This window comes from Podarcis tiliguerta (assembly GCF_965153285.1).
Source record: "Podarcis tiliguerta genome assembly, chromosome: 5".
In the NCBI taxonomy this organism is placed as follows: domain Eukaryota; kingdom Metazoa; phylum Chordata; class Lepidosauria; order Squamata; family Lacertidae; genus Podarcis; species Podarcis tiliguerta.
The window spans coordinates 15,571,187-15,599,157 of NC_139538.1; the positions used below are offsets into that span (position 1 = coordinate 15,571,187).

Below are 27,971 nucleotides of genomic sequence, written 5' to 3' on the forward strand. Positions count from 1 at the left end.
TAGCACTGTAGAGTTGGAAGGGACCCTGAGGATCATCTAGTCCAACCCCCTGCAATGCAGGAATATGCAGCTGATCGAACCTGCAACCTTGGCGTTATCAGAGAGAGAAGAGCGCCAGAATTGAGAAACTGAAGCCCTGATCTCAGTGAAAATCCTACTCAGCCCCACCTTGTGAGTAATTTTTCACCACACAGGATGCAAGACTTGCCATGCTGGACCATTTCTCGCCACTAAGAGGAGTTTGTGACCTGAGCAGTAGAAAATACTATCTTGATCTGAGAAAATGACTTTCTAGGAGTCCTTTTCTTTTCTTGCTTGTATTTATTCCCCTGGCCCTTTGAGGTATCACAGAATGCAGTTATTTCTTCTTGCCCTTGCCTTTGTCCTTTTCCTTGCCCTTGTCTTTTCCTTTTCCTTTGTCTTTCCCCTTTTTGTCTTTCTCCTTCTTCTTCTCTTTCTTCTCTTTCTTGCCTCTCCTGATCATTTTCAGGATCTCGCCAAAGGCTCCAATCCCTCTGCGCACCATCAAGCCACGCCACCAAGCCTGGACCTTTGAGGGGAGGGAGAAACAACCACATAAGCATTAAAATGAAAAGAAAAAGGGAAAGCAGCAGTTTGTAGGGATGGGAGAAGAATTAGCTCATTTTGTTCTTACAGCAGACAGACCAATTTGATGGCTGCAAACTCGCTACCAGATTGGAGCACAACTCTGCTTCTCTGGATTTTACAATGCAGTTTTGGTGTGCGAAAAAAGGGCACACAGAAATAGGTATTTTACTGCCAAAATGCATGTTATGGAGACATGCATTGAAAAAATATCTATTTTAGGGGAAAGACATACATAAGGCATACAATTTAAACTGAACTTTTCATACATTCTTTTTAAAAATACACAATATGGGATGGAAGAGACCCAGGGCTTTTTTTCAGCTGGAGCTCACCAGAGCTCAGCTCAGGCACCTCTCAGGTGGGCACCATGGCCGCTCTAAGAGAACAAGGGAGAAGTTCATGCTGAACAGACCTACGATTAAATAATGAAACTGAAATGGGACAGACCTAGGCTTCTCTGTCCATTCCTAGCTATTTGTTTTTCAGATTTCAAATGTTGGCACATAAAATGGATGCTGTGTTCCCGCTTTCCTCCCAAGGCTCAGTCATGTGGACAAAAAATCTCTTGCAGGAATTCTTCTGGCACCACTTCCCCTTCTGCTACTCCCTCATACAGTACCCCATTAGGACTCCTGAATTAAGAGCTCTCCAGAGTCAGTAACCTCTGTGCTTGTCCTCTCCAAAGAACAGTCCTCCTCAACATCATGGACCCTACACATCACTATGTTGGGCCATCAGCAGAGCCCTGAGGGAATTCACCAAGCAGAGGAGGTATGATGGCTTATATGCCAGGGGGCTGCCTCTTTAAAAGTGGTCCTAGAGTCTGTAGGAGCCAGTAGGCGGTTGTAATGGTTCTAGGGGTTGCTCGTGCGTAAGTTGCTGCCACTCCTGGCTAGGTTACCTGGTTGAACCCTTTCTGTCTGGACAGCCTCAAGTTCCGTGGCTGCCTCAGTCGCTGGCAGAATCCGTCAGTGGGCGTTTCTTGAACCTTTTCCAGCATAAAAGCTGTTTGACGCCCAGTCTCCTCCTACTCTCCCTGCGCGGAAGTCTTCTGCGCAGGGAGGGTGTGGGCAGCGGAGTACCCGTACTCTCTCCGCTGGTCTCCGGCGAGGAGTCCTGGAGCCACCTCTCCGATTCCCCCATCTGCCCCCCCTTCTCCACTGGTGTTATGCTGATTTCCTTCCCTAGCGGATGGGCTGCCTCTCTCCCTACTGGGACCCTCTCCGGCATCCCTCTGGAGCCTTCTCTCCGCCTCCAGCTCCGATGGCAGTTCCCTGACAGCGGTGTTTGCCAGCCTCGTGCCCTCCATGCTTTGGGCTAGAACTCCCATCAGGTTGTCCAAAACACCAGATTAGCAAAAGCTGCCGTGTTCACGTGGAGCTCTCAAAGGTTCTGCTAATGCCTGTCTGCCTTGTCCCACCAGCTTCTTCTCAAAGTCAGGAGGAAAATACTCTCCTACCTGACCAGACCTGCTCCTTTTCCCCTTGTTCTTTTCTCTGTTCTCTAATACCAAGTCATACCAATGTACCAGGAGATAATGCACCCTAATCAGAATATTTTCCGGTGGGGGTATCTGCTACTTTGCTTCCACTATTTAAAATCCTGTGGCCCACCCACAGTTCCACTGAATTGTCACTACAACGTGCTGCAGACCCATGTGGCTTTTTGTGTGTGTTCTCTGTACCGTTATGGTCAAGGCCTTTTCGTATCTTTCATCTCGCAAGTACTGCATGGTGACTTGCAACCCTTGGCTAAAGATTTCCACCGCTGGGAACATCAGAGGGTTTCCTTCAAGTGTCAGAACCTGCAGTTTCTCTAGCTTATCCAGATTCTCCGGGACTTGAAATAACTGATTGGAATGAAGAAATAGCTTTTGCAACTCTAAACACAAGAGAATGATAAAGGTGAATATGATGCATAAGCAACATCTGTTTCATGTTTATTTGTAAGCTAAATGTTTGGGTATTATTAATATTAATATTACAAGTGCCAACCTACCAAAATTTTTCTTTTTTTCTTTGGTTGACAATAAAAATAGGCTCAATTGAAGTAAGGACTCTAGATTCCTTATGTACCAAGTAGCTTAGAGGACAGCTAGGGAAGCTGTGTTCCCTCCAGGTGTTGCTGGACTTCAACTCCCATCAGCTCTAACCAACAAAGCCAATGCTTAGGGATGATGGTGGTTCTACAGCAACATCTGGAGTGCCAAAGATTGCATAGGAGGGTAATCCCTGCTGTGAAGAGGGGCAGAAACAGGAGCATGGTAGCCCATGAACACCGCGCATTAAATGAGACACGGTCAGCATGGCTGAGAGAAACAGTTGGCTCAGGATCAAACTACAAAAGGGCCAAAGCTAAGTGGTAGAGCATCTGCTTTGAACTCAGAAGGTCCCAGGTTCAATCCTCTGCATCTCCAGATTGGATGGGGAAAAACCCTTGTCTGAAAATCCAGGAGAACCACTGCCAGTCAGTGCAGACAATACTGAGTTAGATGGATCAGTGGTCTGATGGTATAAGATGGTATAAGATGGTATAATATGGTGACCTGTGCTTCCTATGGCTTGTATCTCCCAATTACTTTTGATTTTACAAAAAGCAGTTTCAGGGCCCGCCAACCAAGTTTGGGAGAGTTAACGTGGGGGGGGGGGGGAAGGAGTTAATCCTTTCCCCTAAACAATTTTCTTGTTAATAATCAACTCCTGACCTAAAGCTGTCATTTGTCCTGATTGGAAAAATGCAAACACAATTGTGTATGTAAGGCCCACCACCCTATTCCCAGTTGTGGCAAATAGTAGGTTGGGGGGGGGCACTGATTTCCAGCAGAAAAATTCAACAATAAATGGTTAACTCACTTCTGCTGTGATCCTAGTCTGGACTGAACCTGCTTTTTGTAGAAGAAAAAGATGCTGGGAGTCACTGAGTTTGGCCTTCATATAGACTGCATCCTGCCTTGGGGGAAAGCACTCTGGTCTGTGTTCCCTCTGGGCACCTCCGAACTGTCAGTATTTTGTGGGAGGGATTCAGGTGCATCCCAGGAAATCGAGGTTTGCACAGTTAAAAGTGATTAAAGTGCTCAGTCATCCTGGCACAACAAACGCACTTTTTACAAAGTGCAGTGCCATCCTAGCACAACAAACCCACTTAAAAGTGTTACGTAATCCTAGCACAACAAATCCCCTTTTTTTACAATTAGGCTAGTGACAGGGAAATGCGCTGAATAGTGTGAGATGAATGTATGATTAACTGGAAGACGTATAAAAACAGTCCAAGCAAATCGGAAGGAATGCTCAATAAAGACCTACAGAGATCCCTGCCTGCATGTACACAACATTTGGACGGGTCGTGTTCCATCCACATGGGAATGGACCTTTCTCGTTACGGTACAGAAGACTGGCTAGCAAGTGTGTGTGCAATGCCTGGAGGGATTTCAGGATGCAGAGGTGAGGGGAGCAAGGGGTGAACAAAACCCCAGTGGTCAAGGAGCTTCAGTGGTCTGTATAGGTCCTACACAAGTAGTCTAGCAGAGGAATCCTAGCTCCAGGCAAAGGGGTGTGTGTGACAGGGCAGCCTATTCACCACCCAGACACATGCCAGCTAGGAGAGAAGGTGTTTGATGGGAGGCAAAACCTTGTTTTATGCCAGCCTGGAGCTGATGGAGCTATCAGAATCAGATTGGGTTTGATGTCAAGTGACAGCTGTGGAGTTCTCCCCTGGAACATCCCTTTTTGAGGCTTTCTGTAGGCCTACCACCAGTGGGAATCCTATGAAGAGTACTTCTTCTTGCCCACACTTTTGGCAGGTGGAACAGGGAGTTGTGCACTGGAGGGGTGACCCCAACTGAGCTGTTTTGGGCTGGCGGAGGGAGGTCTCTGCCCCACTGAAACCTCACCCTCCACCCGCAGCAAGGCAAATCAGGAGTATGAATTGCAGCCTAAAGTATGCAAAGCAAGAATGTATTTTAAATTTAGCTTTGGAGGAAATTGGGACTTGAAAGACATTATAAGGGGTTGACAAGAGGTACCCTTGGCAAAGGAAGCTATGGCTGTGAATTCTGCCTTCGTGCAGAGTCTGCTTTTATCTATCCTTTTACCTTGTAGTTCGCATATGTGATCAGGTAGCTCTATGAGATAGTTGTTGTGAAGGTCAAGTACTTCCAACTTATGCAGCGAGCCTATGCTTGGGGGAAGATACTCCAAATCGTTGTTCTCAAGGTACAATTCTTTCAGGTTCTGGGGGAGGAAAATACACATAATTTGCATTTTGAATATATATTTGTGTAGAGACTCACCTGTGTTCTCTGTAAGGTAACTTACAATTTATGGAATATAACCTACCACTCTGTTAGACGGAGAAGGCGTCTCCAATCTTTTTTCTTCTCCATTATTTTTTCAGGGGAAGGGGCTGTAGCTCAGTGGTAGAGAATCTGCTTTGCATGCAAAGGCTCCAGAATCCATTGCCAGCAACTCCAGGTATAGTTAACTATTTTCCCTGCCTGAAACCCTGGAAAACCTCTGGTGGTTACTGTAGACAATACTGAACTAGTAGATGGACCAATGGGTCTGATTCAGTATAAAGCAAATTCTGATATTCCTGAAGAGTCTCACCAAAAGCACAACAGGATCAAAAAATAAGTAAATGTTCCTTTTAAGGTGCTGGCCCCACTGCTTAAAGTTTTTGGTCCTCGCCAGTTTATTACTTATTGTGATGATTTTAAATGCCATTAACCATAATAAACATCAGTTTGCCATTATTCTAACAATTTAAACTTGCAACCATGAACAGTGCATACACTATACCTTTAAAGAACATTCAAAGCACTTTCTTTCCCTCAAAGAATTCTGGGCACTGTAGTTAAAGCATTACTGTGAATTTCAAATATGCATTCTAGTGTATACAGAGCATCTCTACTAGAAAATGCAGTTTGTGTTCTTCAAGCATAGATCCAAATCGGCTATTGGACAAATCCTCTCAAATCCAACAGCCCAGCCCCCTACTTATGTTTTCATAGAATCATAGAGTTAGAAGGGACCCTGAGAATCATCTAGGCCAACCGCCTGCAATGTAGGAATATGCTTTTGGCTTGACTTGGTAAGTTCTGCAGTGCTGGCCTCTATTATGTGGCAAAAATTTGCATCCCATATTTTGACAGCTAGTTGTACCAATGCCTCAATTTTTAAAGACCTTGCAAATAGGCAGTGTTGTGGGCAGGGCCAGCATGAGGACTGCCTGGCTCGCTGCTGCCATGCCTCCGCCATGGGCACACCCTACCTCTTCTGCTACCATGGGTGCCCCTGCCGACTCAGGGGCTCCTCTGCTGCCTCTGCCTCAGGTTTGCCCCACCCTTAGCTCCTCTGCCATGGAGGAGGCAGCCAGGGTGTGGCAGTGGTGAGCTGCATCAAATGGCGAAGCGTCCCAGGCCGGCCCTATTTGTGAGATATGTGTGTACCAGATTGCAGGTTTCTGCATGGCATAGAAGTCTTTCTAATCTTTCTGGCTTCAGCCAGACAAAGTGAGGCGGCTGCCTCAGGCAGCAAATTCTGAGGGGCAGAAAGTGGTTGCAAAGGCATGTCATGTGTTCTACCCTGCAGTTCCTAAGCTAACTTGCTGCCCTAGGGTGAACTGGAGGACTCTGCTCCATCATCAGTGCTGAAGTAAGACTCAACTACCAATCTAGTCAGTTTTTGTGGAGAATGTGCCACTTTGTTCTTCGCCTCAGGCAGCAAATAGGCTTTGGCTGCTCCAGTCCTGGAGGAATGCTTTATATCTCGTTTCTAACATCTCTGGGCCAATCTAGACATAATACCACCAATAACAATTGCACAAATTGCTTTTTAAAAAGTAAATTGCAGATACAGTAGGACTGGGTCCTGATCTGGATCAGAAACCTGACATGAGGTAGGTGGAACTCCTACTTCCAACATGATTGGCTGTCTAAACTTCCAAGCTGCAAATCATAACTCGGAGTTTAAGGGCCAATGACAGAGGCCCAAATCCTGAAATGTTCTGTGACTGGATATCATGTATTGAACCAGAACATAGGAGCTCAGAAACCCTAGTCCAGACTCAAGCTCAGGCAAACACAGACCACTGAATGCATAACACTATGGAAGTGCCATTAACCAATTTTGCGTTACGCCACACCCCCACGGCAGCCCTTTTCTGTTATATCACACATCCCACGGCAACCATTTTATGACTCACTCCCACAGCGCATTCTTGAAATCTCAAATGCACCCACTGGTCCGAAAAGGTTTTACGTTATATGTTGTCTGTGTATTCAGATACATATAGGTTTCTTTGGGCGACAAGGGAAGGCTACTTTTGAGATCCAAACCTTGCTCATTTTCTTACCTCTAGCTTACTGATGCCTTCTGGTATTGCTGTAAGCTTGGTTCCCTGGTCTTGCCCCATGTACAGTTTCTCCAGCGATCCAATTGCAAATATTTCTTCCGGGAACGAGGTGAACTTGTTGCCGGTCAGACTGAGGCATTTCAGCTTACAAAGCCTGAACACTGCTGGAGATAGCTTCACACACAATTTATTGAAACATATAAATATATAGATTTCTCAAACTGCAACACTCCACTACAAGTCAAAGAAATGAGCATCATTATCCTCCCATAGCAGGGTACAGAAAGCTGGGTGCAAATCTTCTTGTGACAAAACCCCAAACTCCTTTTAGGACAAGAAGTGGGAGTTCTGCTGTTTGGGATTCCACCTGCAAAACTACACACACACCCAACTGTCAGTGTATTCCATGCCCACTGGGCTAGTTTTGTGGGATGAGTGTCTCCCCAGATGGCTTCTCCACCACCACAAGACATTTGATTGCAATTGGGCAAACCTTGAGTTTCCCCACATTTCCCTAATTCTTATTGTTTTATTATCTGCATGATTTATTTTTATGTACACCACTAATCATAAAGCGATAAATATATAAATAAGAATGGCTGCTGATAGCGGGACCAGCAATGGGGGAACTTAGATCACTATTAGTATGCTGAAGTGGGACATGCAACAAAATGTTACAAAATGGACTGCTCCTGTACAGAATTCCAGCTAGGCAGCTGTCTCCCTTTTTCCCCATTATTGGCTCCCCCTGAACTTATACACATGCATGCACGCAAGGAGTGCCAGCTTGGCCCCGCCACTGTGGGTGCCTGGGGGCATGGGCACCAGGAGCGTGCATGGCCCTTGCACAGAAATTTGTGGGTGCCCAGCCCCTTCGGCTTTGGAGTTGGTACCTGTGATGCACACACACTACCAACTGTCAAGTCCAGGGGTCGGCAACCTAAGGCCCATGGGCCACAATCAGTCCACAGGGGTCGTTTAACAAGACCACGAGCCGCCACTGAACCAAGCCGCCCGCTCAGCGAGTCCCCACACACTGCACTAAACCGGCGCAGCACAGCACAGCGCCAGAAATCGCCCAAGCCTGCAAATCCTTAACTCTGTGAAGATGAAGGTTGGGAAGGGCTCACCTCACTCTCTATGAGGAGCCCCACCCACATAGATGGTGCTGTAATAATAGGGTATCTCAGAGTCTAATTGCCTGATTAGAGAAGCCAAGACTGACAGAAGTTCAGGAAGTGGATTACCTGGATTCAGGTAATCCGGAAAATAAGCAGGCATGCATACATTAAAGAGAGATTTCTAAAAGCAGTTTACAATTTTTAAATTATAAACTCCTTGGTCTAAGGCTTTTTCTTCTTCTTTTTGCTTGTATCACTCTGCAACACTGCTCCAGGGATGCTAGCATCATGGCTCCACCCATCCCAGTGAGTGACATCTGGACATTTGTCTGCTGCCAACATGTGTAGTTTTGCCCTGGTGCCCCTGCTTTTTAAAAGAAGGTTTTAACTGAATTTCAATTACCTCACATAGCAAGTTGTCATCAAGTAACAACACTTCCAGATTTTCCAACGAACAAATCTCTACTGGAAACACCTCTAGGAGATTTTCACTTAGATCTAGTATTATTAAGCTGGTTAGCTTGGCAAAAGAAGGATGCAGCGCTTCCAGGGCACAATTTTTCAAGTAAACCACAATGAGCGACCTCCAGCGGCGAATCTGGCGTGGGAAGGTTGCCAGGCTATTCCGAGACATTGAAAATTCCTTCATCTCTGTCAGTTCCTTAAAAGATCGTGGAAGTTTGCGCAGGAGGTTACTGGACAAATCAAGCACAGATAGGTTTGGGCATTTACTCATTGTATCGGGTAAAGATGCTAGGCTGTTAACTGCAACAAAGAACTGGGATAATTTTTGCAGGGAGGAAATCTCTTCTGGAATGAGGCTCAGACTATTTTCTTCTAGATCTACTATTTCTAAATTAGAGAGTTGGAAAAGTTCTGGTGGGAAATTTTCAAATTTGTTCTTCTTTAGATAAATCTCTTTCAGTTTGGTCAAATTGACAATTTCCTTGGGAAGGCAATTCAGATTGTTACTAGAGAGTCCCAGCAATTCTAGATGGTGGAGGTGTTTGCAGATTTCCACTGGAAATTCATCCAGGTTGACGTCATATAATCTAAGCTGGCAAAGTGCCCTCAATTTACTAATGATATTCAGTGAACTCAGAGGGAGTGGATTACTGCTTAAATCCAAGCTCTGAAGACTTTTCAGTTCTCCAAGTTCCTCACATAGGTCTTGTATGTTGTTCTTATTCAAATAAAGGACTTTCACATTTCTAAGCCGATTTATACTTTCTGGGATACTATTGATTCTATTTCTCTCCAGATGCAATTCCTCCAAGTCTTCCAGTTCAAAAACCTGCCATGGGATGGTTTCCAGTTTTTTGTTGGCTAAATCAAGAAAAAAGATGCGGTCTGTGATCTGCACTGGCACAACCACCTCCTCTTTGGGTTCTTCATCTGCCAACCTTTCCCCTATTACCTCTTCAACACCAACATCAGCACCAACAACCACATTAACCTCTTCTTGTGTCTCTTCCGCGTCATCCTCTTCTGGAATGGTGGCCCATTTTTCAGAGAGTTGGGACACTATTTCCGCGGTAACAAAACTCTTGGAGGTAGCAATCATTGTAAACCTAGTTTTGGCTGCAAAAAAAAAAAAGTGGAATGAAATTGGAGACATTCCTTTAAACCACCTTTTATGAAGAATAAACAAAATATGTTGTTTTCATTCATAAATCCCAACTATTTCTTTAGTAAGGGGCAGTGTAAATGATGTTTAGGATATGGCGCTGAATCCAGGAAGATTCAGGTAGGATTTGAATCTCTTCCCAAATTGAACTAGTGTGCTTGAACTAGTGTTGTTGTGGGGAAATGGTTGTGCGAGAAATGTAGGAGGAATTTTTGGCACTTAACCTACTCTTGAGCTGAAGTAAATCATGTGAACTTAACCAAATCAAGATTTTTGGGTTATATTATTACATGCTCCCTACTTTGCCAAGCAGTGAAAAGTTCCAAACTCCCTGAGTTTTTGTTTCCTTGAGAAGGGAGCATTTTTGTAACATTGGATGCCCCTCCAGGTGTCCTGTTTATAGTGCACTCATGATAATTTGTGGTCATGAAGCCACTGAGGTAGTTATATGCAATCCTACTTTCAATATCATCTGTCCCTACAAGAGTTTCAGGGTGGATATATTAGGATAACATTAGGAAGAACTTCCTGACAGTAAGAGCTGTTCGACAGTGGAATTTGCAGCCAAGGAGTGTGGTGGACCTTCTTAAAGGTCCACCTTCTTTGGAGGTCTTTAAGCAGAGGTTTGACAACCATATGTCAGGAGTGCTCTGATGGTGTTTTCTGCTTGGCAGGGGGTTGGACTCGGTGGCCCTTGTGGTCTCTTCCAACTCTGTGATTCTATGATATTCTGCTTTATTTCCAGTCAGTGCAGGTCCTATAGCCTCCTGCTGAAATTCTGTAAACATTTCATACCACAAGTGTGTGTGTTTTGTCTTGCTTTTGTTGCATAATAGTGCAAGAGTTCCCCTCCAGACAGCAATAATCCAGTAACATTGGGGAAACATCACAGATCCCAAAAGGAGAGATGTATATACCCCACAATGCCTCAACTTTCAGCTAATCTCCAAATATCTCCTAACCATTCGCTCACTATCACTGAGGAAATGTCAGCCAACCATTCTGAACCATTAACTAACAAAGGAAGGCCAACAGTAATATTTAGTAGGTTTGTTCCACATTGTGACTAGCAGAAGAGGATAAATTATAAAGTATATCCAAACAAACGAACAAATAAACAAATATTTTTTCTTGACTGATATTGTGAATGATGAGAACTGGAACCAAGAAAAAAGAAAGTGGCTTCTGAAGCAGTATACCTACTTTTGAGCCACACAGAGCCTAGGACTTGCTGATCAGAAGGTCAGCGGTTCGAATCCCTGCGATGGGGTGAGCTCCCATTGCTCGGTCCCTGCTCCTGCCAACCTAGCAGTTTGAAAGCACGTCAAAGTGCAAGTAGATAAATAGGTACCGCTCCAGCGGGAAGGTAAACAGCGTTTCCGTGCGCTGCTCTGGTTCGCCAGAAGCGGCTTAGTCATGCTGGCCACATGACCTGGAGGCTGTATGCCGGCTCCCTCAGCCAATAAAGCAAGATGAGCGCCGCAACCCCAGAGTCGGTCACAACTGGACCTAATGGTCAGGGGTGCCTTTACCTTTACCTTACTGTATAAACATAGGGACGCAGGTGGCGCTGTGGTCTAAACCACAGAGTCTAGGGCTTACTGATCAGAAGGTCAGCGGCTCTAATCCCCGCGACAGGGTGAGCTCCCATTGTTCGGTCCCTGCTCCTGCCAACCTAGCAGTTCAAAAGCATGTCAAAGTACAAGTAGAAAAATAGGTACTGCTCTGGCGGGAAGGTAAACGGCGTTTCCGTGTGCTGCTCTGGTTCACCAGAAGCGGCTTAGTCATGCTGGCCACATGACCCAGAAGCTGTCTGTGGACAAATGCCGGCTCCCTCGGCCTATAGAGCGAGGTGAGTGCTGCAACCCCAGAGTCATCCGCAACTGGACCTAACGGTCTGGGGTACCTTTACCTTTACTGTATAAAACAGCAAACAATGGCAAGGAGGAGGAGGAGGGAGCATGGCTGATTGCAAACTTGGAATGATCTTCAAATAACTAATTGCCCACTGAAATTAATGACCCTGACTGGGATCCATTAATGTTAATAGGTCTTCTCTGAGTAAAACTTAAGTTGAGTGCCACCCTTTTTGTATTGGGAACTGTAGTTTGTTAAGTATGCTGGGAATTGTAGCTCTGTGATGGTTAAACTATAGTTCCCAGGATTTTTTTGGGGGGGGGGAAGCCATGTGTTTTAAATGTCTGATATGGATGTGACGCTGGGAATCGCTAGCAGTAGCATCCAGAGGTTGCCTTCCGCCCCAGTTTCCCCTAACGGCAGAGTTTCTTCCTGAATTCTGACCCAACTGTCAAAATTCAAACGGAGTGAATGTGATTCGTTCACGTACCTCTGATGTCATAAAAGTACTTGGGACGGATGGCTCTGTCTGATCTTCAATAGGCAGGCTCCGATATGAGAGGAAAGGAGAGCTGTGAGGAGGAGAGGCTGATGAGCTCACATTTACCTCAGATATCATAATAATACCACCACCACCACCATGGACAGCTTCCTCTTGGAGTTGGCCTCAACCTCCCAGGTAACAGTAAAAGCAGGGGCGGGGTGGGGAGCTGTAGGGGCGGAGAAAATTTAATATATAGCAACCAAATTGCATCCTGGCGGCGGCATAATGACTGGCAGTATGGTGCAGTAGGTACAGCCTTGGCCCACGGAGACGTTGTCTAGATCCTGAAACTCACTGTGGCATTATGTAAAGTTATGTTATCCTAGCCTAATTTACTTCATAATGACTGGCAGTATGGTGCAGTAGGTACAGCCTTGGCCCACAGAGACGTTGTCTAGATCCTGAAACTCACTGTGGCATTATGTAAAGTTGTGTTCTCCTAGCCTAATTTACTTCACAGGTTGGTTTTGAGGTATATGTACCACATTCATTTCCTGGGAGGAATGGGAGAATAACCCTCCATAATGAGAAGGCGTAATCTTGTTGTTGTTTTGCCTGAAAGCCTTGCATCTAGCACCTTGAAAACAGGTCCAGTTATTACAAACAGGAAAGAAAGCCTTACATAATTTAATGTGATCTTTTAACAGCTGCCAATGTATTACACAACTTTTGTTGGCTATTTTATACCTCTTGTCTAGGTTTTCTCAAGGGCAGGTTCCTCTGTTTACCCAAACCTAATTATACTACTGAACACAAATAATTAATTAGCATACCGTTTAATGCCAAGACAGGTCCATGTTGGAGGCACAAACGGATCTGTAGCAGATCCACTCCATACATTTAAAGCATATCCAATTCACATTTTAAATACATGGCTTCCCCCAAAGAATCCTATGAACTGTACCTTTCTGCTCACACAGCTTTAAGCCCCAGCACACTTAACAAACCAGAGCCCCCAGGAATCTTTGAGGGAAGTTGTGTGCTTTAAATGTGTGTTGGATGTGCTTTAAATGTATAGTAGGAATCTGTGCCCTGGTGGCTGGCTTTCATAGCTTTGCAGAGGAAGAGTCCCCAATCAGGAAGATACATCCTGTGTCCAAAGTTTTGTTGTTTACCAGCTTCATAGTATGTCTTCAGATTCATACTATCTTGCAAACATCTCCTGCTGTTTTGTCTAGATTTGCCTGGAATTTTATATTAACAGCTACAAGCTAGGGCAAAGGAAAGAGGAAAAATTATTCAGTGGCCAAGAATAAGTGGCTGCAGTGGCTTGCACATCATTTCACTGCTGCTTCCCAACAAACAGAAGCATCATTCATAGTGCCAAATAAAGAAATATGGACAAACGTGTTAAATTGGCATAACTTACAAGGGGGTGCAGTATTCAGCTTTGGACTTGAAAGCACAGCCTGTAACCATCCTCGGTTGTCTTTGCACAGCAGACCCCCATCTAAAACAGGGCAATAGTCTGCAACAGTGGGTTTCAAACTTTTCCAGAGGACTGACTTCTTTGAATGTTTATCATAGAATCATAGAATTGTGTGTTGGAAGGGGTCCCAAGAGTCAGCTGGTCCAGCCTCCTGCAATGCAGAATTCCTGCCCACAGCCATCCCAGGGTGGGCTCAAACCGCCAACCTTCTGGTTAAGAGCCAGACATACTAGCCCACTGCACAACCCAGGATCTCTATGGTTCCTCAATTTGAAAATAAGTAACTGTGGACATGGGTGGGGACGCGGGTGGCGCTGTGGGTTAAAGCCTCAGTGCCTAGGGCTTGCCGATCGAAAGGTCAGCGGTTCGAATCCCCGCGGCGGGGTGCGCTCCCGTTGTTCGGTCCCAGCGCCTGCCAACCTAGCAGTTCGAAAGCACTCCCGGGTGCAAGTAGATAAATAGGGACTGCTTACTAGCGGGAAGGTAAACGGCGTTTCCGTGTGCGGCTCTGGCTCGCCAGAGCAGCGATGTCACGCTGGCCACGTGACCCGGAAGTGTCTTCGGACAGCGCTGGCCCATGGCCTCCTTGAGTGAGATGGGCGCACAACCCTAGAGTCTGTCAAGACTGGCTCGTATGGGCAGGGGTACCTTTACCTTTACCTAACTGTGGACAAACTTCATGGACAAACTTCATGATGGGCACCTCGTCTGTCGTTAGTGATATTCCCTTGCAAGTGATGCTTAGCCCCAGCGCATGAACTCAATGTGCTCTGTGGGAATAGTTCACAGAACCTTCTGAAGAATGTAGGGTAGACAGAGGTTGCTGTACTTCAACTTCCCTCAGCCCCAGCTGGCATGGCCAATGGTCAGAGGGATAAGGAGAGCTGTAGCCATACTGGTGCCAAATGTATTGCTTTGATTTCCTTTGGACCACATCAGCCAGGCTGGCAGCAGGGTCTTGTTGTCTAGGGCTAGGCAACCCAGGGCCTCCATACGCACTGCCCAGGCTTGCACTCCACACAGGTCACTTCAGGCGCTGTGATTCTCCTGCAGTTCGACTTCCCTCCCATGGTTTCCAGAGACAGACGGATGCCAACAAAGAATGTTCAACAGCATCTGGAGGGCAACAGGGTTCCAGTCCCAGGTGCTGGGGCTCAAAATCCAGCCCTTTCAGCCTTGCTATCTGGTCCTTGGGGTTCTACCCATTCTACACTTCCTCCTGAGCTACACCGCTCACCTGCCCTGCTTTGCACAATCAAGTATATTTGACTGCTTGGAATATTTATTTAGGGGATAGAGAAGGGCATGCAAGCTTGAAGAAACTAGCCTACTGGGTAAAAATCACATTTGCTGCTTTGCCCACTTTTCCATCTCATCCTACCCCACCCCCTGCTACGTGCCCCCCCAACCCCGGAGGGAATAGGGTACACAGCGAGAAAAAGGCTAGTCACCCCTGCCCTTGAAAGTCTTAAGGGCATGGACCCAGCCCTTTAGGCATTTTATAGCATGAGTAGTTTGGAGGTCATCCTGTCTCTCAACCTCACATGAGCACTTCTTGCTAACCTCATCTGCGTGGGCACTAGCCGTAAGGTAAAGGGACCCCTGACCATTAGGTCCAGTTGTGGCCGACTCTGGGACTGCGGAGCTCATCTCACTTTATTGGCCAAGGGAGCCGGCGTACAGCTTCCGGGTCATGTGGCCAGCATGACTAAGCCGCTTCTGGCGAACCAGAGCAGCACACGAAAACGCCGTTTACCTTCCCGCCGGAGTGGTACCTATTGATCTACTTGCACTATGACGTGCTTTCGAACTGCTAGGTTGACAGGAGGGGCACTAGCTGTACTAACTCACTAATAAACATGTTCAGGGACACCATTTAGCTCTGCTTTCCATGTGCCGGGGCTCAGATGCCACCAACCTTCACCAAAAGAAATGCATTATGAAGGAAAGACGTCTCCGATCAATGAACATAAGAAGCTGCCTTGTAATGAAACAAATGCTAGATCTGCCCCAGTATTGCTTGCCTTGGCTGGCAGCAGATCTACCATGTTCCATACAACGAACATTTCCAAGCCCTACCTGGAGATGCCGGGGATTGAACCTGGGATCCTCTGCACGCAAAGCAGATGCTCTACTCACTGAGCTATGCCGCTTTCTCATTATTTTGCTATTACTTTGCATGCTTTGCAAAGGAGACCCGGGGTGTAGGCGCGCTGTGGTGCTTTACTGAGTTCCAACGGAGCCCGAAATCAGGCGGTCGCCAGGCCCTCTTACTAGTTGCCTTTGTAGGGAAAGGCGGGTGGCGCGAGGCCCCTTCTTACCCGGGATCTTGTAGACTGAAACTGTAGGGGCGCAGGCGCATTCAGGAATCCCCCGGGACGCAGGCGAAAAAAGAAGCGCGTGCCCAGACACTATAGCAACCGCGATCGGGGCGGAGTTGGTTGTCTTGGCGCGCGCGCTCTGCAAAAAAATAAGAAAATAAAAAATAAATAAAAAGCGTCTCGGTGGCAACAGCAGCAGGAGGTAAGTGGCGCAATTGGAGAGGGTTGCGGTCTTAATCCTGGGGTTTCACGGATCCCCAAAGGCGCGATGGGTGCAAGGCTCTCGGCAGCGGTGCCCTCACTTTTTGCCCTGCGATCGACAAAGCGGAATTGGATTTACAAAAGGGATTATTTTCGTTCAAGCAGTGCCGGTGTGCAAAATCTGTGCGCGTTTACTTAGAAGTACTGTACTGCTTTTAGTGGGGTTTGCTCACAAGCAACTGTGCAAAGGATTGGCTCCTGCGGGATTAATCTGAAAATCTTTGACACGCGGAATTCCAGTGAAGTACTGTATTAGAACGGAGGGCAATATTTTTAGTTGGGAGCTGCTAGAAATTTATTTTCAGGTTTTGGGTGGGGATTAAGGAGAGGAGATGATGGGGGTGTCTGTCATCCTGTGGGTGGCATCAGCTGACAGAGTAGAACGTGACCTGGTCCTCCCTCCCTCCCTGACATTTAAACGATGGGTGCGTGGGGAAAGGGTATTCCCACAGCTTCTGTGTACAGATAGGGCAAATCCTGATTGAATGGGGAAGGATACAAGCTGGTATCCTGATGCTGAAGACATTATTGTGTGGATGCTGGGAGAAAACTTGTGTGCATGAGCAGCACCTGTACCACAATAAACATTTGTCTGGAAAAACCCTTTGTCAACAGGGTATATACTCCAATTGAGCCCAGGGCAGGCAGGCAGCCTGAGCCTTTTGCCTGCCAATTTAGAAGCAAGTACTACTCAGCTCAAAGGGATTAACTGGGATCATATGACACCCCCCCCCCCTAGTGTTCCTCCCGCTCCTCCTCCTTCCATGCTCTAGGTGTAACCCCGAACAAAACTACTTAGAAAAAAAATCCACTGGAACCAGCTTATGTGCTTCCAAACAATTGTGTTCATAATTGGTCTGTTAGCATTTTGTTTAGATGGATAAAGAAGCAGGAGTGCCAACTTGAAAAAAATATGGGGGGGGGGCAAGTAAGCCCTGCCCCACATAATTGATCCCATGACACAGCAGACACACACTGTTTGAATGGCAATACCCATCAACTTTGATTGGGGGGGCAGCCCCTTAAAATATTTTATTGAGGGGGGAGGAAGGGACCTTGGCTCCTGAGTGAAGAAGGATTGGTAACTGGAAGCAGCATTTGCCTGGTCAGCTTCAGGGTTACCCAACACGGTGCCCTCCATGGACTACAGCTCCCATCATCCCTGGTTATTGACCAAGCTGGCTGGGACCCACAGCGTATGGATGGCACCATCTTGGCTACCCTGTGCTTACTTCCTCTGGGGTTATTATGCCCCTGGGTAAAACAGTGGGCGTGCACACAAAATAACTCTGCCGCCAGGACTTTAATGCCCAATTTGTATTGGAGAGATGGCACAACTCCCTTGTTGTTACGTCTTAGGGAAGGGAGGGAAATTGCATTCTCTGTTGGAGGCCGCATGTTGGCATGGGCAGGGCCACTGCATATTCTCTCTCTCTCTCTCTCTCTCTCTCTCTCAAAGCACCTCCTAATTTGTCTTTCTCTCTGCCGCTCACCAGCCTCCTTTTGCCTGGCTGGAATGTAGCCTTAAACTGTGATAATACCTCTTGCTCCCCTGGATGTAGAACAGAGAAGGGTGTGTGAGCATGTGTAAAAATTAGCCTACTGTACAAAGGTAAAATGTACATTCATTGCTCCACCTACTTTTGCTGCCACATGTCACCTTTGGAAACTTTTGCAGAAGGAAATGAGGCCCTGAGGCTGACAGACGTTTTCTCCTGCTGCTGTATGCATTGTTATTATTCTCTTCATACATGATGTGTAGTCAATTGTTTTTATCCCCCTCAGGTAGATACTATGCCAAAATACATAAGCCTTGACCAACAATATTCTCTAGCGTGTGAAGAACTAAAACACCCTGAGAACCCCTTCATAGTCCGCATTCTCCAAGAAGTGAAGCAGGACGAAGAAACGTAAGCGAATAGTTATGTTGTGGGGACTAAACCAATACGATTTTGAACTGTTAAGTTGGGCTTTTATATGCTGTGCTTCAAAATACAAACATTATATGCTGAGATAAAATCAAATTCTGCGGCAATTAAGCTGGCTTCTGCAATCAGTAAGTTGTTGTTGTTGATGTTGTTATTTAATTTATTGGTTGCTTTATCTTGCCCAAGGCAACCCAAAGCGACTTACTACCAACCAACCAAGCAAAACAAAAAAACCATATACATACATTACAGAGCATGCAAATCCACATTGTAATTATATAAATCAATCACTGTCTACTAAAAGTTTAATTGAAGAGGAGCTTCTATGAGTCCAGAAGTAATTTTTGAAGCACTAAGAGAAACCAAACCACAACGACAACCAACTTTCCCATTTACATTGTAACAGGTTGAAAAAGAAAATAACTATAAAAATTGCTGGAAATAACCGCTTGATACCTGTGCAGAAGGTGACAGATGATGATTTTCAAATCCTGGCTACGATTTTTACAAATAATATGTTTCTTACAGGTATGTCTTGTTTTTATTTAAGCCTTTGAAAAGCAGACCAATTGATAGCTTTAGTTCCATTCTCTGCCCACTTCCTTTGTCCGTCTTTTCATATGTGCATATTGAGAAATATTCAGCCTTCCAGGGGGTAAGCTACTAACTACCTTAAGCTACTAACGTAGGCATTTTTTCTCTGTTGCTTGTTCTGTGCTGTGGGTGAGCACTGAAAACATTCCTTATCACACCCATGCCTGCACTTAGCCCAGGGTGGAGGACTGAGCAAACAAAGAACCATCAATAATCTTTATTTTGGATTTGCAACCTGATCCACAGAGCAGTTTTTGTGCACAAGATCCACTATAGAAACTGCCTTTCAGACTCACATACCCCCCCTTTCTCTAAGCCAGGGATAGGGAACCTTTTTCTTTTTCCCCCTCAATTTTTTAATTGATTTTCCAAAAAAAAATTAAACAAACAGACAAACATAAATCTCAGCTCTATTTGAACCAATCTTAGTGACATTGTTAAGTGACTTCCTCGAATCCCGCTAGTTGAATTTCAGTGTATATCATTTTAACAGTTTTCCAAAACCAATTTTCTCATAAAATTAACTTAATCACTTAACATCTTTCTTTCTATTTTAGCTTTAAACATATTAATTCCTAACATTACACATTTAAATCCTAAGCCTATCTGATAATTGCAAGCTTTTCCAATTAAGTTATCTTAACATATTTAACTAAATAGTCTTTAAATTTCATCCATTCCTCCTGGTACTCCTCCTCCTTCTGGTCGCGGACTCTTCCAGTCAGGTCGGCCAGCTCCGAAAAGTCCATCACCTTCATCTGCCAATCTTCCACTGTTGGAACTTCTTGTGTTTTCCAGTTCTTAGCTAACAAAATTCTTGCTGCAGTTGTGGCATACAAAAACAATTTGACATCTTTCTTGGGCAATTCCAAACCTGTTATTCCAAGAAGAAAGGCCTCTGGTTTCTTAATAAATGTATATTTCAACATTTTTTTCAATACGTTATAAATCTTCTCCCAGACGTCTTTCACCGGGATAGGGAACCTTTTTCAGCACAAAGGCAATATCACCTACTGAGGGCCACTTTCCAAGCCTCTGTTTTTAGCGCTAAGGGATCTTCCAAGCCACACCACTTACTGGCCTTGCTTTGCATCCTCCTTGAGTGATTTTGCCTGGCTGGAATATGCCCTTGAATTCTGATAATGCCTCACGCTTCCCTGGGTGGAGGGTAGAGAAGGCCATGCAAGCGTGTGGAGCATGTGGGTGCAGCAATGAGCATAAATGTTACCGTTGAACATTTATATTCCTTGCTCCTCCCACTGTTGCTTCTGGGCATGCAGCCCCTGGAAAATTTCCCAGAAGCACATGGGGTGCTCAGGTGAGAAATGGTTCCCTACCCCCTGCCCAAAAAAGGAAGAAAAGAGTATTACCTATTGTGCAATTGGGGCACCTCTCAGGCGGGCGCCAATACCATTTTAAGAGAAGAAGGGAGGTGTTCATGGTGAGCTCTGTCGCCTCTTTTTCTAGGAAAATAGCACTGGATGTAATTAATACTGAAATGAAACGTGGTGCAGACACAACCTAAGCGGCAACTTTCATTATGAAATAGCTCATTGCATGGCATCCAGAGCCTTGGATACTGAGAGTTGGTTTTCTTCCTGTGAATTCTCTACAGAACAAACCCAGGGCTGGAGCAAAAGCCAGCTCTTGTGCAAACAGGACATGGGGCATTTTGCCAAGGGAGGCTTAAATCACCTTGTGAGTCTATCCCATAGTTACTTATATTAGCTGCAGGCATTATTTCATGCTGAAGAGACAAAGAGAGAAGAGCCACCTGCTGCATGAATGAGTGTTCTTCCCTGGAGAAGGTTTTGCCTTCAGCTGATAAGCCCAACTGAAGCAGGAAGGTTGGATTTTTTTGGCATTAACTTGTGACCTCGATTTTCTGTGTCAATTGCTCCGTTTGTGGGTGGCACAAAATGGCACTAAACGAGCACTAAACTTTGGCATCAGGTTTTTGGGGGGGCAATCCAGAATTTCAGGGTCACACGATAATGAAGCTCTGTTTTTGTCCTCCAGTGAAAGTGTCCAACCTATGAGGGTTGCATAAGTGGAAGCAAAAGAGAGGCTAGGTTTCTTATTCGTGTTAGAAAACTAAAGGAAGCAAGAGCCACTTTAAGGGCACTTACAGACCGTCACTATTTTCGGGTGGGATGCAGTCACATCACACCAAATTCAGCGCATGCAATTGCAGGTGGTTTGGAGGTATTGTGCAACAAACCTGCTTCTTTGAAAGACGACTTTTGTACTCACCATGCATTTAAAGCATATCCTCCCCCCACCCCAAAAAGAAGAATATCGGAAAGTGTAGTTTATTAAAGGTGCTGGTAATTGTAGCGCTTTGAGAGGTAAACTACGGTTCCCAGGATTCTTTCCTTCGACAGTTATCCTTAGTCTCATGTATGGAAATGCAATTACAATGGTACCTCGGGTTACGGATGCTTCAGGTTACAGGCTCTGCTCACCCAGAAATATTACCTCGGGTTAAGAACTTTGCTTCAGGATGAGAACAGAAATTGTGCTCTGGCTGCGCGGCGACAGCGGGAGGCCCCATTAGCTCAAGTGGTACCTCAGATTAAGAACAGTTTCAGATTAAGAACGGACCTCCAGAACGAATTAAGTTCTTAACCCGAGGTACCAAAGTAGATGAAAAGGTGCAGAGAATTTGGTGGCTAAGACAAAAGGACTGGTGAAAAGTGATCCATTAAGGTTAACATGGAGCCTGCTCATTTCTATATTCCTCGGCTCTTTCAGGACTTGACCTGAGATACAACCTTTTGAGTGATGCTGGCGCAGTACACATTGCAGCTTTCCTTCAGGTACTTCTTGCGGGGGGGGGGGGGGGAGGCTAAATGATATTTGTGAATTTTATAGGTGATTTGTTAAGGTGACCTTCTTCCAAAAGTGAGCTTTATCCATGTAACTTTCTCCTTTAGGATGCGCTGCGTTCCTTCCAGGTCATCGTTTTCGGGGGGTTTGTAAATCGTTTTTTTAAAATTTAAATTTAAATGAGAAAAGCGAGAGAAATACAAACCGTTCAGGTATTATAAAGAACTTAACAGAGTTCAGCGCAATGTGTAAATGCAGGGTGACGTAATCAATGTCGTTGGTACGGCATTGCTATGCGCATCTCAGACTCAGAGCATGGAGAGGTTTCTGGGGACCCGGTGCCTGCCTGGAGTTTGGTGTCTTTGGAATGAAGTGTACATCCACTTGGGAAGGGCATGGCTTTGCAGTTTTCAGATGACAAGGTAGAATGGGAAGGAAGGGTGTGGCAAAACCCACACATTGACAGCAAGCTGAATTTCCTTGTATTCCAGGATAATCATACTCTGCTGTACCTGAACCTGATGTTTAATGACATTGGTACCATGGGAGCAGAATTCATAGCTAAATCATTGCATGTAAGTATTGTTCAGCTGGATAAGAAAGAACACTACACGAGTTTCCCCTTTGAAGCAAAATACTTTGGAACTCAGAAATCAGCTTGCAGAACTAAATTGTTTAAAGCTGCAGTCAGAAGCATATTTATTTAGAATTGCCACTGAGAGCAGTGCTTTGGGTGTGGGCTGTCTTGGTTTAAGAAAATGGGGATCAATTAGGTAAACCACAGGCTCCCTCCCAGCTGTGGGATTATTTAACACTAGTACTCTCCCCCCCCCCCCCCCCCGCTCTGCCCCTGCTGCCCAGATATAATTCTTAAGCATGTTACAGGATTGTAGCAGTAGCAGGTTATTATTTTTCATAGCAGTAAACAGTATTCTAGGAGATAACCTATATCTGTGAGTTTAGATTATGGTTATATTGGAAATAATTGACTTTTCACACCTAGAGGAATGAAACACTGCTTCACCTAAGAATGACTGGCAACAAGATTGACAACAAGGGAGGAATGTATTTTGCAGCAATGTTGCAAGTTAACAACACTTTACAGAAGTTAGATTTGGGAGACACAGATCTGGTGAGTAAAATTGCCATTTTTGGACACGTCTACATGCACAGAAATGTAAGCCTGTTTCAAACATATCATTGTGAGTTTGGGGGGACAAAATATAAGCTTGCTTGTAGATGGAGGGTTTACTCAGTGGGAGCTAAATGCACCTGCCTTATTCTGGATTGTGTCTTTTGTCTTTTATTTCCAGCGCACACAGAGTCTCATAGCATTAGCAACAGTTTTGAATTACAATAGTGCAATCAAAGCCATAAATCTAAATCGGCCAATACTCTACAGCGAAGAGGTAAGCAACATTTTGCATTGTTTCCCTTGAAATGGGGAGCCAGGAGCCAGGAATGATGCATCAAAAAACAAGCCTAAGGAATAAGAATAAGCATTGACAAAGCTTTTCAACAGTTTTAACAATAACAGCTAAAATTCTCTTTCTCTTTGTGGCTGCTGAAATGAAGAAAACTTGGCAGGGATGGGAACAAGCAATAGATTTTTGTGTGAAATGGCTGAGAACTCAAATTCTCAGAGGTATCCTTTATCCTTCTGTTTGAAGTATCTGCCCCACTGTGCAAACTCTTGGCTCTAGTGGGTGGATCTTAGAGATCTAGAAACAAACAAACAAACACACACACACCCCACTAGCCTGACATCCACCCACCCTTACTGTAAGGTAAATGGCAGAAAGCACATCTCCAAAAGATTAAACTAGGCAGCAGAATTTTCAAACCCTATTGTCTGTACGTAGTCTCCAGTTCTGCTTTTCCCCATTCCTTAATATAGATGTTATTGTTAATCTCAGCAAGAGCTGTGTTGTATGCTCAGGTGCAGTGCAAGGGGATGCTTTCCTATTCAATTAAATTAGCCTTGGTTCAGCATAAAGCAGGACCCTAGAGTTAGGCATATTTGAATTTAAACACAGGGCAACTCCACCTCCAAACACCTTCATGTTGTGGGTAGCTAGTTACATACAGAGCTGGTTTGCACATAATGCTATGCCAAACTGGCCTAGCGGAGATGCACAACCATGCGGGCTCCTGGAAAGGAGAGTTCGGCTGCTTGGCTTCTTCTCTGGCCCTACTGATGCTATTCTGCTTTGAACTAAGCCATGGTTTGTCTAAGTGTGCCCTCTAAACCCAGGTTCATGGTTTGTCTCACGGGCTGTCATCAAGGTTTGTTCTGTTATCATGGTCTATCTGGAGCAGCAGAATACATGAGCCCTGGTTCAGATGACGCACTAAGCCAAACCATGGCTTAGCTCAGAACAGTGTAGGAGCTCAAGGACTGGGGAAGGGGCACAGCTGCCACAAGCTCCTCTCTGGGAATCTTCACACATTCAAGCTAAGCAATGGTTTGGCTTAGCATTACATGCTACACGTTCGCACAATAGAATTTGGTGGATGGAACATACGTGTCCTGTGGAGTAAAGCAAACGATAATGTGCATCACATCTGCATTTATCCCCATAGAAGTGACCATTATTTTTACATTATTTTGTAATGTGAGCAGGGTACACATCCCCACTGGCTCTAGAACATCTTGTGTTCAAGTTTTAATTCAATGATACGGAACTTTAGGAAGAGACCACGGTCCACACAGCCCTCATGTTGAAAGTCAACTGCACTCTTGTTGAACTGCATTTGTGTAAACACGAAATGAAGAACTTTGGCATGGAACGCCTGTGTGATGCATTGTATGAAAACAGCACCCTGCGATATCTTGATCTCAGCTGGTAAGAGAAGCTTGAGTTATAAAGATAGCATTTTAGCTATTAGAATGATATGCAGTGTATGAAAACTGATGCACTTGATACCTACTTCTCAAAATAAGCTAAGATCGATTTTTAACTGAGTGTTTCAAACAACTGTACTTGTACATACAGTCATACCTCGGAAGTCAAATGGAATCCATTCCAGAAGTCTGTTCAACTTCCAAAACATTCAGAAACCAAGGCACAGCTTCCGATTGGCTGCATGGTGCTCCTGCAGCCAATTGGAAGCCGCATAAGCCACGTCAGATGTTCGGGTTCCAAAGAACGTTCGCAAACCAAAACACTCACTTCCGGATTTGTGGTGTTTGGGAGCCAAAACATTCGACTCGCAAGGCGTTTGTCAATTAAGGTACGACTGTACAATGTTTAATAATAATGCTTAAGATTTAGATCATGCAGTTTAAATATGCAAAGTGCTTCACATACATTATTCTGGTATTTCTTGCAGCGGGCCATTTTGCAGCGGGTGAGGCTGAGAGAATATGGATTGTCTAATGCAGGGATGGGGAACCTTTGGCTCTCCGTATGTCTCTAAATTACCATATTTTTCGCTCTATAGGACGCACTTTCCCCCCTCCAAAAATGAAGGGGAGGGGAAATGTGTCTGCATCCTATGGAGCGAATGCAGGCTCCTTGGCTTCAGCGATAGCAACACGAAGCCTCCAAAGCGCAGAAGGAGAGCTCCCCCCACGCACCGGAGGCTTCGCGTTGCTTTTGCTGAAGCCGCTTGAAGCCCCCAAAGCGCAGGGAACTCCCGCTGCACTCCAGGGGCTTCTGGCAGCTATCCGCAAGCCTTCAGAGTGCAGCAGGAGTTCCTGCCGCACTCCGAAGGCTTGCAAATAGCCGCCTGAAGCCTGAAAGGGGCTTTGTTTCTCCTGAATTTCTTTTTCCTGTTCTCCCCCTCCTGTGGTCCGATGTGTCCTATGGTCCAGTGCGTCGTATAGAGTGAAAAATACGGTACAATTCCATCAGCCCTAGCAAGTGAGGCCAATGGCCAGGGATGATGGGAGCTTGTAGTTCAGCAACATCTGGAGGGCCAAAGGTTTTCCACACCTGGTCTAAGGCCACCTCATGTATTCATGACAGTAACAGGACTGAACTGGCAGCTCTCCAGCACACACTCTTAATTACAATATCCACTACACTGGCTCCTAAGATCTGGTTTTAAGTCCCTGTAATGTGGTTGGTGGTTTTATTGTAAATATTTGATGACTCTTCTTGCTCAGTGCTACACATACATAGTATTTTATTTTGCATTTGGGTTTTTATGCCAGTTGTCTCTTAAGTTTATTGTGGCTTTAGTATGGTTTTATTGTCATGTTTTTATTCACATTTTATTTGTACAATGACTTCAGCATTTATTTTACAAGGCGACTGATAAATATAATAAAAAGTAATGCCCCTTGACAGTTAAAAGAAACAAGAGTTTTGTGGCACGGCAAAAACTAGCTCACTTATAGCAACCTAAGTTTTTGTAGAACAAAGTCCACTTTGTCCTCTGACCGATGTTTCTGAACAAAAACAAATGTGTACGCTTGTCTCTTTTCAGCAACAAAATTACTCGGGATGGTATTAAATTTTTGGGAAAGCTGTTAAAACACAACGCCACCCTGGAAATCCTGGACCTTAATTTTAACAGGATAGAGGACGATGGAGCTTTCTATCTGAGTGAGGCCCTTACTACACATAATCGGACTCTTCAAGCGTTAGTATACAGAACTCCTAACTCCCATAATGCATTACTGTGAGCACAGGCATTTGAATAAGGCAGCACAGAATTTCGGAAGCAAAATGGCCCATACTTCAGACCCAAATGTGTCTGCAGTAAACACAACAGTGACCCATGGGCCTAGCTCCAGAAAACTGCTGAGGTGATGGTGACATCACTGGGGAAGCAGTTTCCAATCCAAAAGGCCCCCCTCAGCAACTTCTGTTACACTGCACCTTTCAGATTACCTGCTGCTTGCGACTGCCATAAAAGTATTACTGTCCCCAAGTAACTTCTTGTGCAATCAGAGCCTGCATTGGGGGGGGGGGGGGCTGTCTTAGAAATTTTGGGCAGTAGTCAACCTTCGAGTCCCCTCAGTGCAAGGATTTCTTCTTGCGCGTTTAAGTTTGCCTTGAGATGTAAACTGAATCAATCTTCTTCCTCATCCCTGCTGTGAACCCAGTAAACAGATATGACGGTAGATCAGGAAAAGTTGAAAACAGAAGAGAACAACAGCTTCAAATCTCAAAAACCAGCAGCAGAGGGTTTTCTAGTCACGAGGAACAGGACAGCCTTCCTCTCTTGGGTTCGCTAGTGGGCAGGAAGAAGCAGAGGCTGTTAAGGGAGGAGCTGGGTGGACTTCATGGCTGGTAGCTGCTGGGAGAAAAGAATAGAATGGCTCATATATATGGATTTGTGTAATTTATGATTGCTTGGCTGTCTGCATCTACTCAATCACCTTGGGGTTGTTGTTTTTTTTATCCTTCTGCTCTCTAGGCTGGCAGTGACAAACAACAACATATCTGGGAAAGGACTGGTGGCCCTTGCAGAGTCAATGAAAACAAACCTAGTTCTTTCCTATATCTACATATGGGGGAACAAATTTGATGAAGACTGCTGTGTGGTACATCTGTTGTCTTCTTATGAAATGAAATAGCTGACATCCTTCTAACCCTGTAAAAAAATAGATAGAGGAAGAGGGATTTGGATTAGAAAAACAATGCTGGGGTGGTGGTGGGTGGGGGGAGGGTTTGATCTCCCTCTCCCAGTGTTGCAGCCACCCACGGCTGCATTTCCCCTTAAAAGAACAAGGATCTCTTACCAAGAGATATCTCTCTACCCTGTGTGTTTCAGGCATTTGCAGAGTTAATTAAAAGCGGTCGCCTGAAACCAACTGGCACAGATGTCGATCCGTATGAAGTGGATGGGAACACATACTTTGCCGAAGTCTCCCATGGCCTTAAGAGGCACTATTACTGGACACCAAGTTACGGGCAGCCTGATAACCACGATGAGAATGCCTCTCTGGCAATAACTCCTGTTGCAGAAAACTTGTAAATGCCAACATATTTTTTCTTAAGCCTTGGCATCTTGGGGTTGTTGTTTTTTTAAAACAATGTGTGCTTCAAACCTGCAACCAATTACATGTAGTTACTTGGAGAACTGATTTTAAAAGGTTTTGAACCATAAATACTATATTAAACTGAAGTGGGAAAGTGCTGGATCCCAGTCTAGCGACAGCTAATTTCAGGTCCCGTTGAAAGCAGAACTTAAACTACTGATGACTCCCTTGTTCCAGAGCTTTCAGTGAGTTCCATAGGTTCTTAACTGCATTGGGACCGTCATGAGCAACACTTACTGTGATAATACAAAGCAGCCTGTAGAAGTGATTTCATACAATTCAAACACTTGGAGGCTACTAAGGAATGTTCAATAGCTTGAAAGTAAGGCTCCTATGCTAGGCATGGTTCTTTGGAAATAAAACACCATATAAATCAACATGATGCCAATGTAAGTGTTTTTAGGATGTTTATTATTTATATTAACATTTGTCTATGCAAATGAATTCATTGAAGCCGACTGTGGGGTGGGGGAGCATGGGCAAGAAGGAAGTTGTGACAATGCAG

The 27,971-nt window shown here is 45.1% G+C and overlaps 2 protein-coding genes and 1 long non-coding RNA gene across 6 annotated transcripts; 2 read left to right on the forward strand and 1 right to left on the reverse strand.

Moving 5' to 3' along the window:
- Positions 1 to 99: 99 nt before the first annotated feature.
- LOC310678535 lies at positions 100 to 9,469 on the forward strand. 2 transcript variants are annotated; one of them, XR_014511824.1, is made up of 3 exons: positions 100 to 171; positions 5,002 to 5,078; positions 9,343 to 9,469. It is a non-coding gene; the product is annotated as an uncharacterized lncRNA (long non-coding RNA). The 2 variants fall into 2 exon arrangements; XR_014511825.1 differs by lacking the exon at positions 100 to 171 and adding an exon at positions 2,416 to 2,513.
- LRRIQ4 (leucine rich repeats and IQ motif containing 4) lies at positions 302 to 12,156 on the reverse strand. Its single transcript, XM_083442193.1, has 6 exons — positions 12,056 to 12,156; positions 8,485 to 9,662; positions 6,961 to 7,134; positions 4,700 to 4,838; positions 2,294 to 2,490; positions 302 to 550 (listed from the first exon to the last, which is right to left on the reverse strand). The coding sequence occupies exons 2-6, from the start codon at positions 9,643 to 9,645 to the stop codon at positions 359 to 361; spliced, it is 1,863 nt and encodes a 620-aa protein (XP_083298319.1). The 5' UTR covers positions 9,646 to 9,662; positions 12,056 to 12,156; the 3' UTR covers positions 302 to 358.
- On the forward strand, positions 12,106 to 27,843 carry LRRC34 (leucine rich repeat containing 34). Of its 3 annotated transcripts, none has more exons than XM_083442332.1 (11): positions 12,106 to 12,244; positions 17,906 to 18,030; positions 18,455 to 18,576; positions 21,397 to 21,461; positions 21,963 to 22,046; positions 22,475 to 22,603; positions 22,785 to 22,880; positions 24,163 to 24,317; positions 25,906 to 26,061; positions 26,842 to 26,968; positions 27,199 to 27,843. In XM_083442332.1, the coding sequence occupies exons 1-11, from the start codon at positions 12,206 to 12,208 to the stop codon at positions 27,400 to 27,402; spliced, it is 1,302 nt and encodes a 433-aa protein (XP_083298458.1). In that variant the 5' UTR covers positions 12,106 to 12,205; the 3' UTR covers positions 27,403 to 27,843. The 3 variants fall into 3 exon arrangements, with proteins under 3 accessions (XP_083298458.1, XP_083298460.1, XP_083298459.1); XM_083442333.1 differs by lacking the exon at positions 12,106 to 12,244 and adding an exon at positions 15,957 to 16,061; XM_083442334.1 differs by lacking the exon at positions 21,963 to 22,046.
- The last annotated feature ends 128 nt before the right edge of the window (positions 27,844 to 27,971 follow it).

Coding starts and splice junctions, on each gene's coding strand:
- LRRIQ4 (XM_083442193.1), bottom strand. CDS start 9,645: ATGATTGCTACCTCCAAGAGTTTTGTTACCGCGGAAATAGTGTCCCAA. Junction 7,135..8,484: donor ATGACAACTTGCTATGTGAG/GTAATTGAAATT, acceptor TTGTGTGTGAAG/CTATCTCCAGCAGTGTTCAG. Junction 2,491..4,699: donor TCACATATGCGAACTACAAG/GTAAAAGGATAG, acceptor TCTTGTGTTTAG/AGTTGCAAAAGCTATTTCTT.
- LRRC34 (XM_083442332.1), top strand. CDS start 12,206: ATGGACAGCTTCCTCTTGGAGTTGGCCTCAACCTCCCAG. Junction 22,881..24,162: donor CAATACTCTACAGCGAAGAG/GTAAGCAACATT, acceptor ACGGAACTTTAG/GAAGAGACCACGGTCCACAC. Junction 26,969..27,198: donor TTGATGAAGACTGCTGTGTG/GTACATCTGTTG, acceptor TGTGTGTTTCAG/GCATTTGCAGAGTTAATTAA.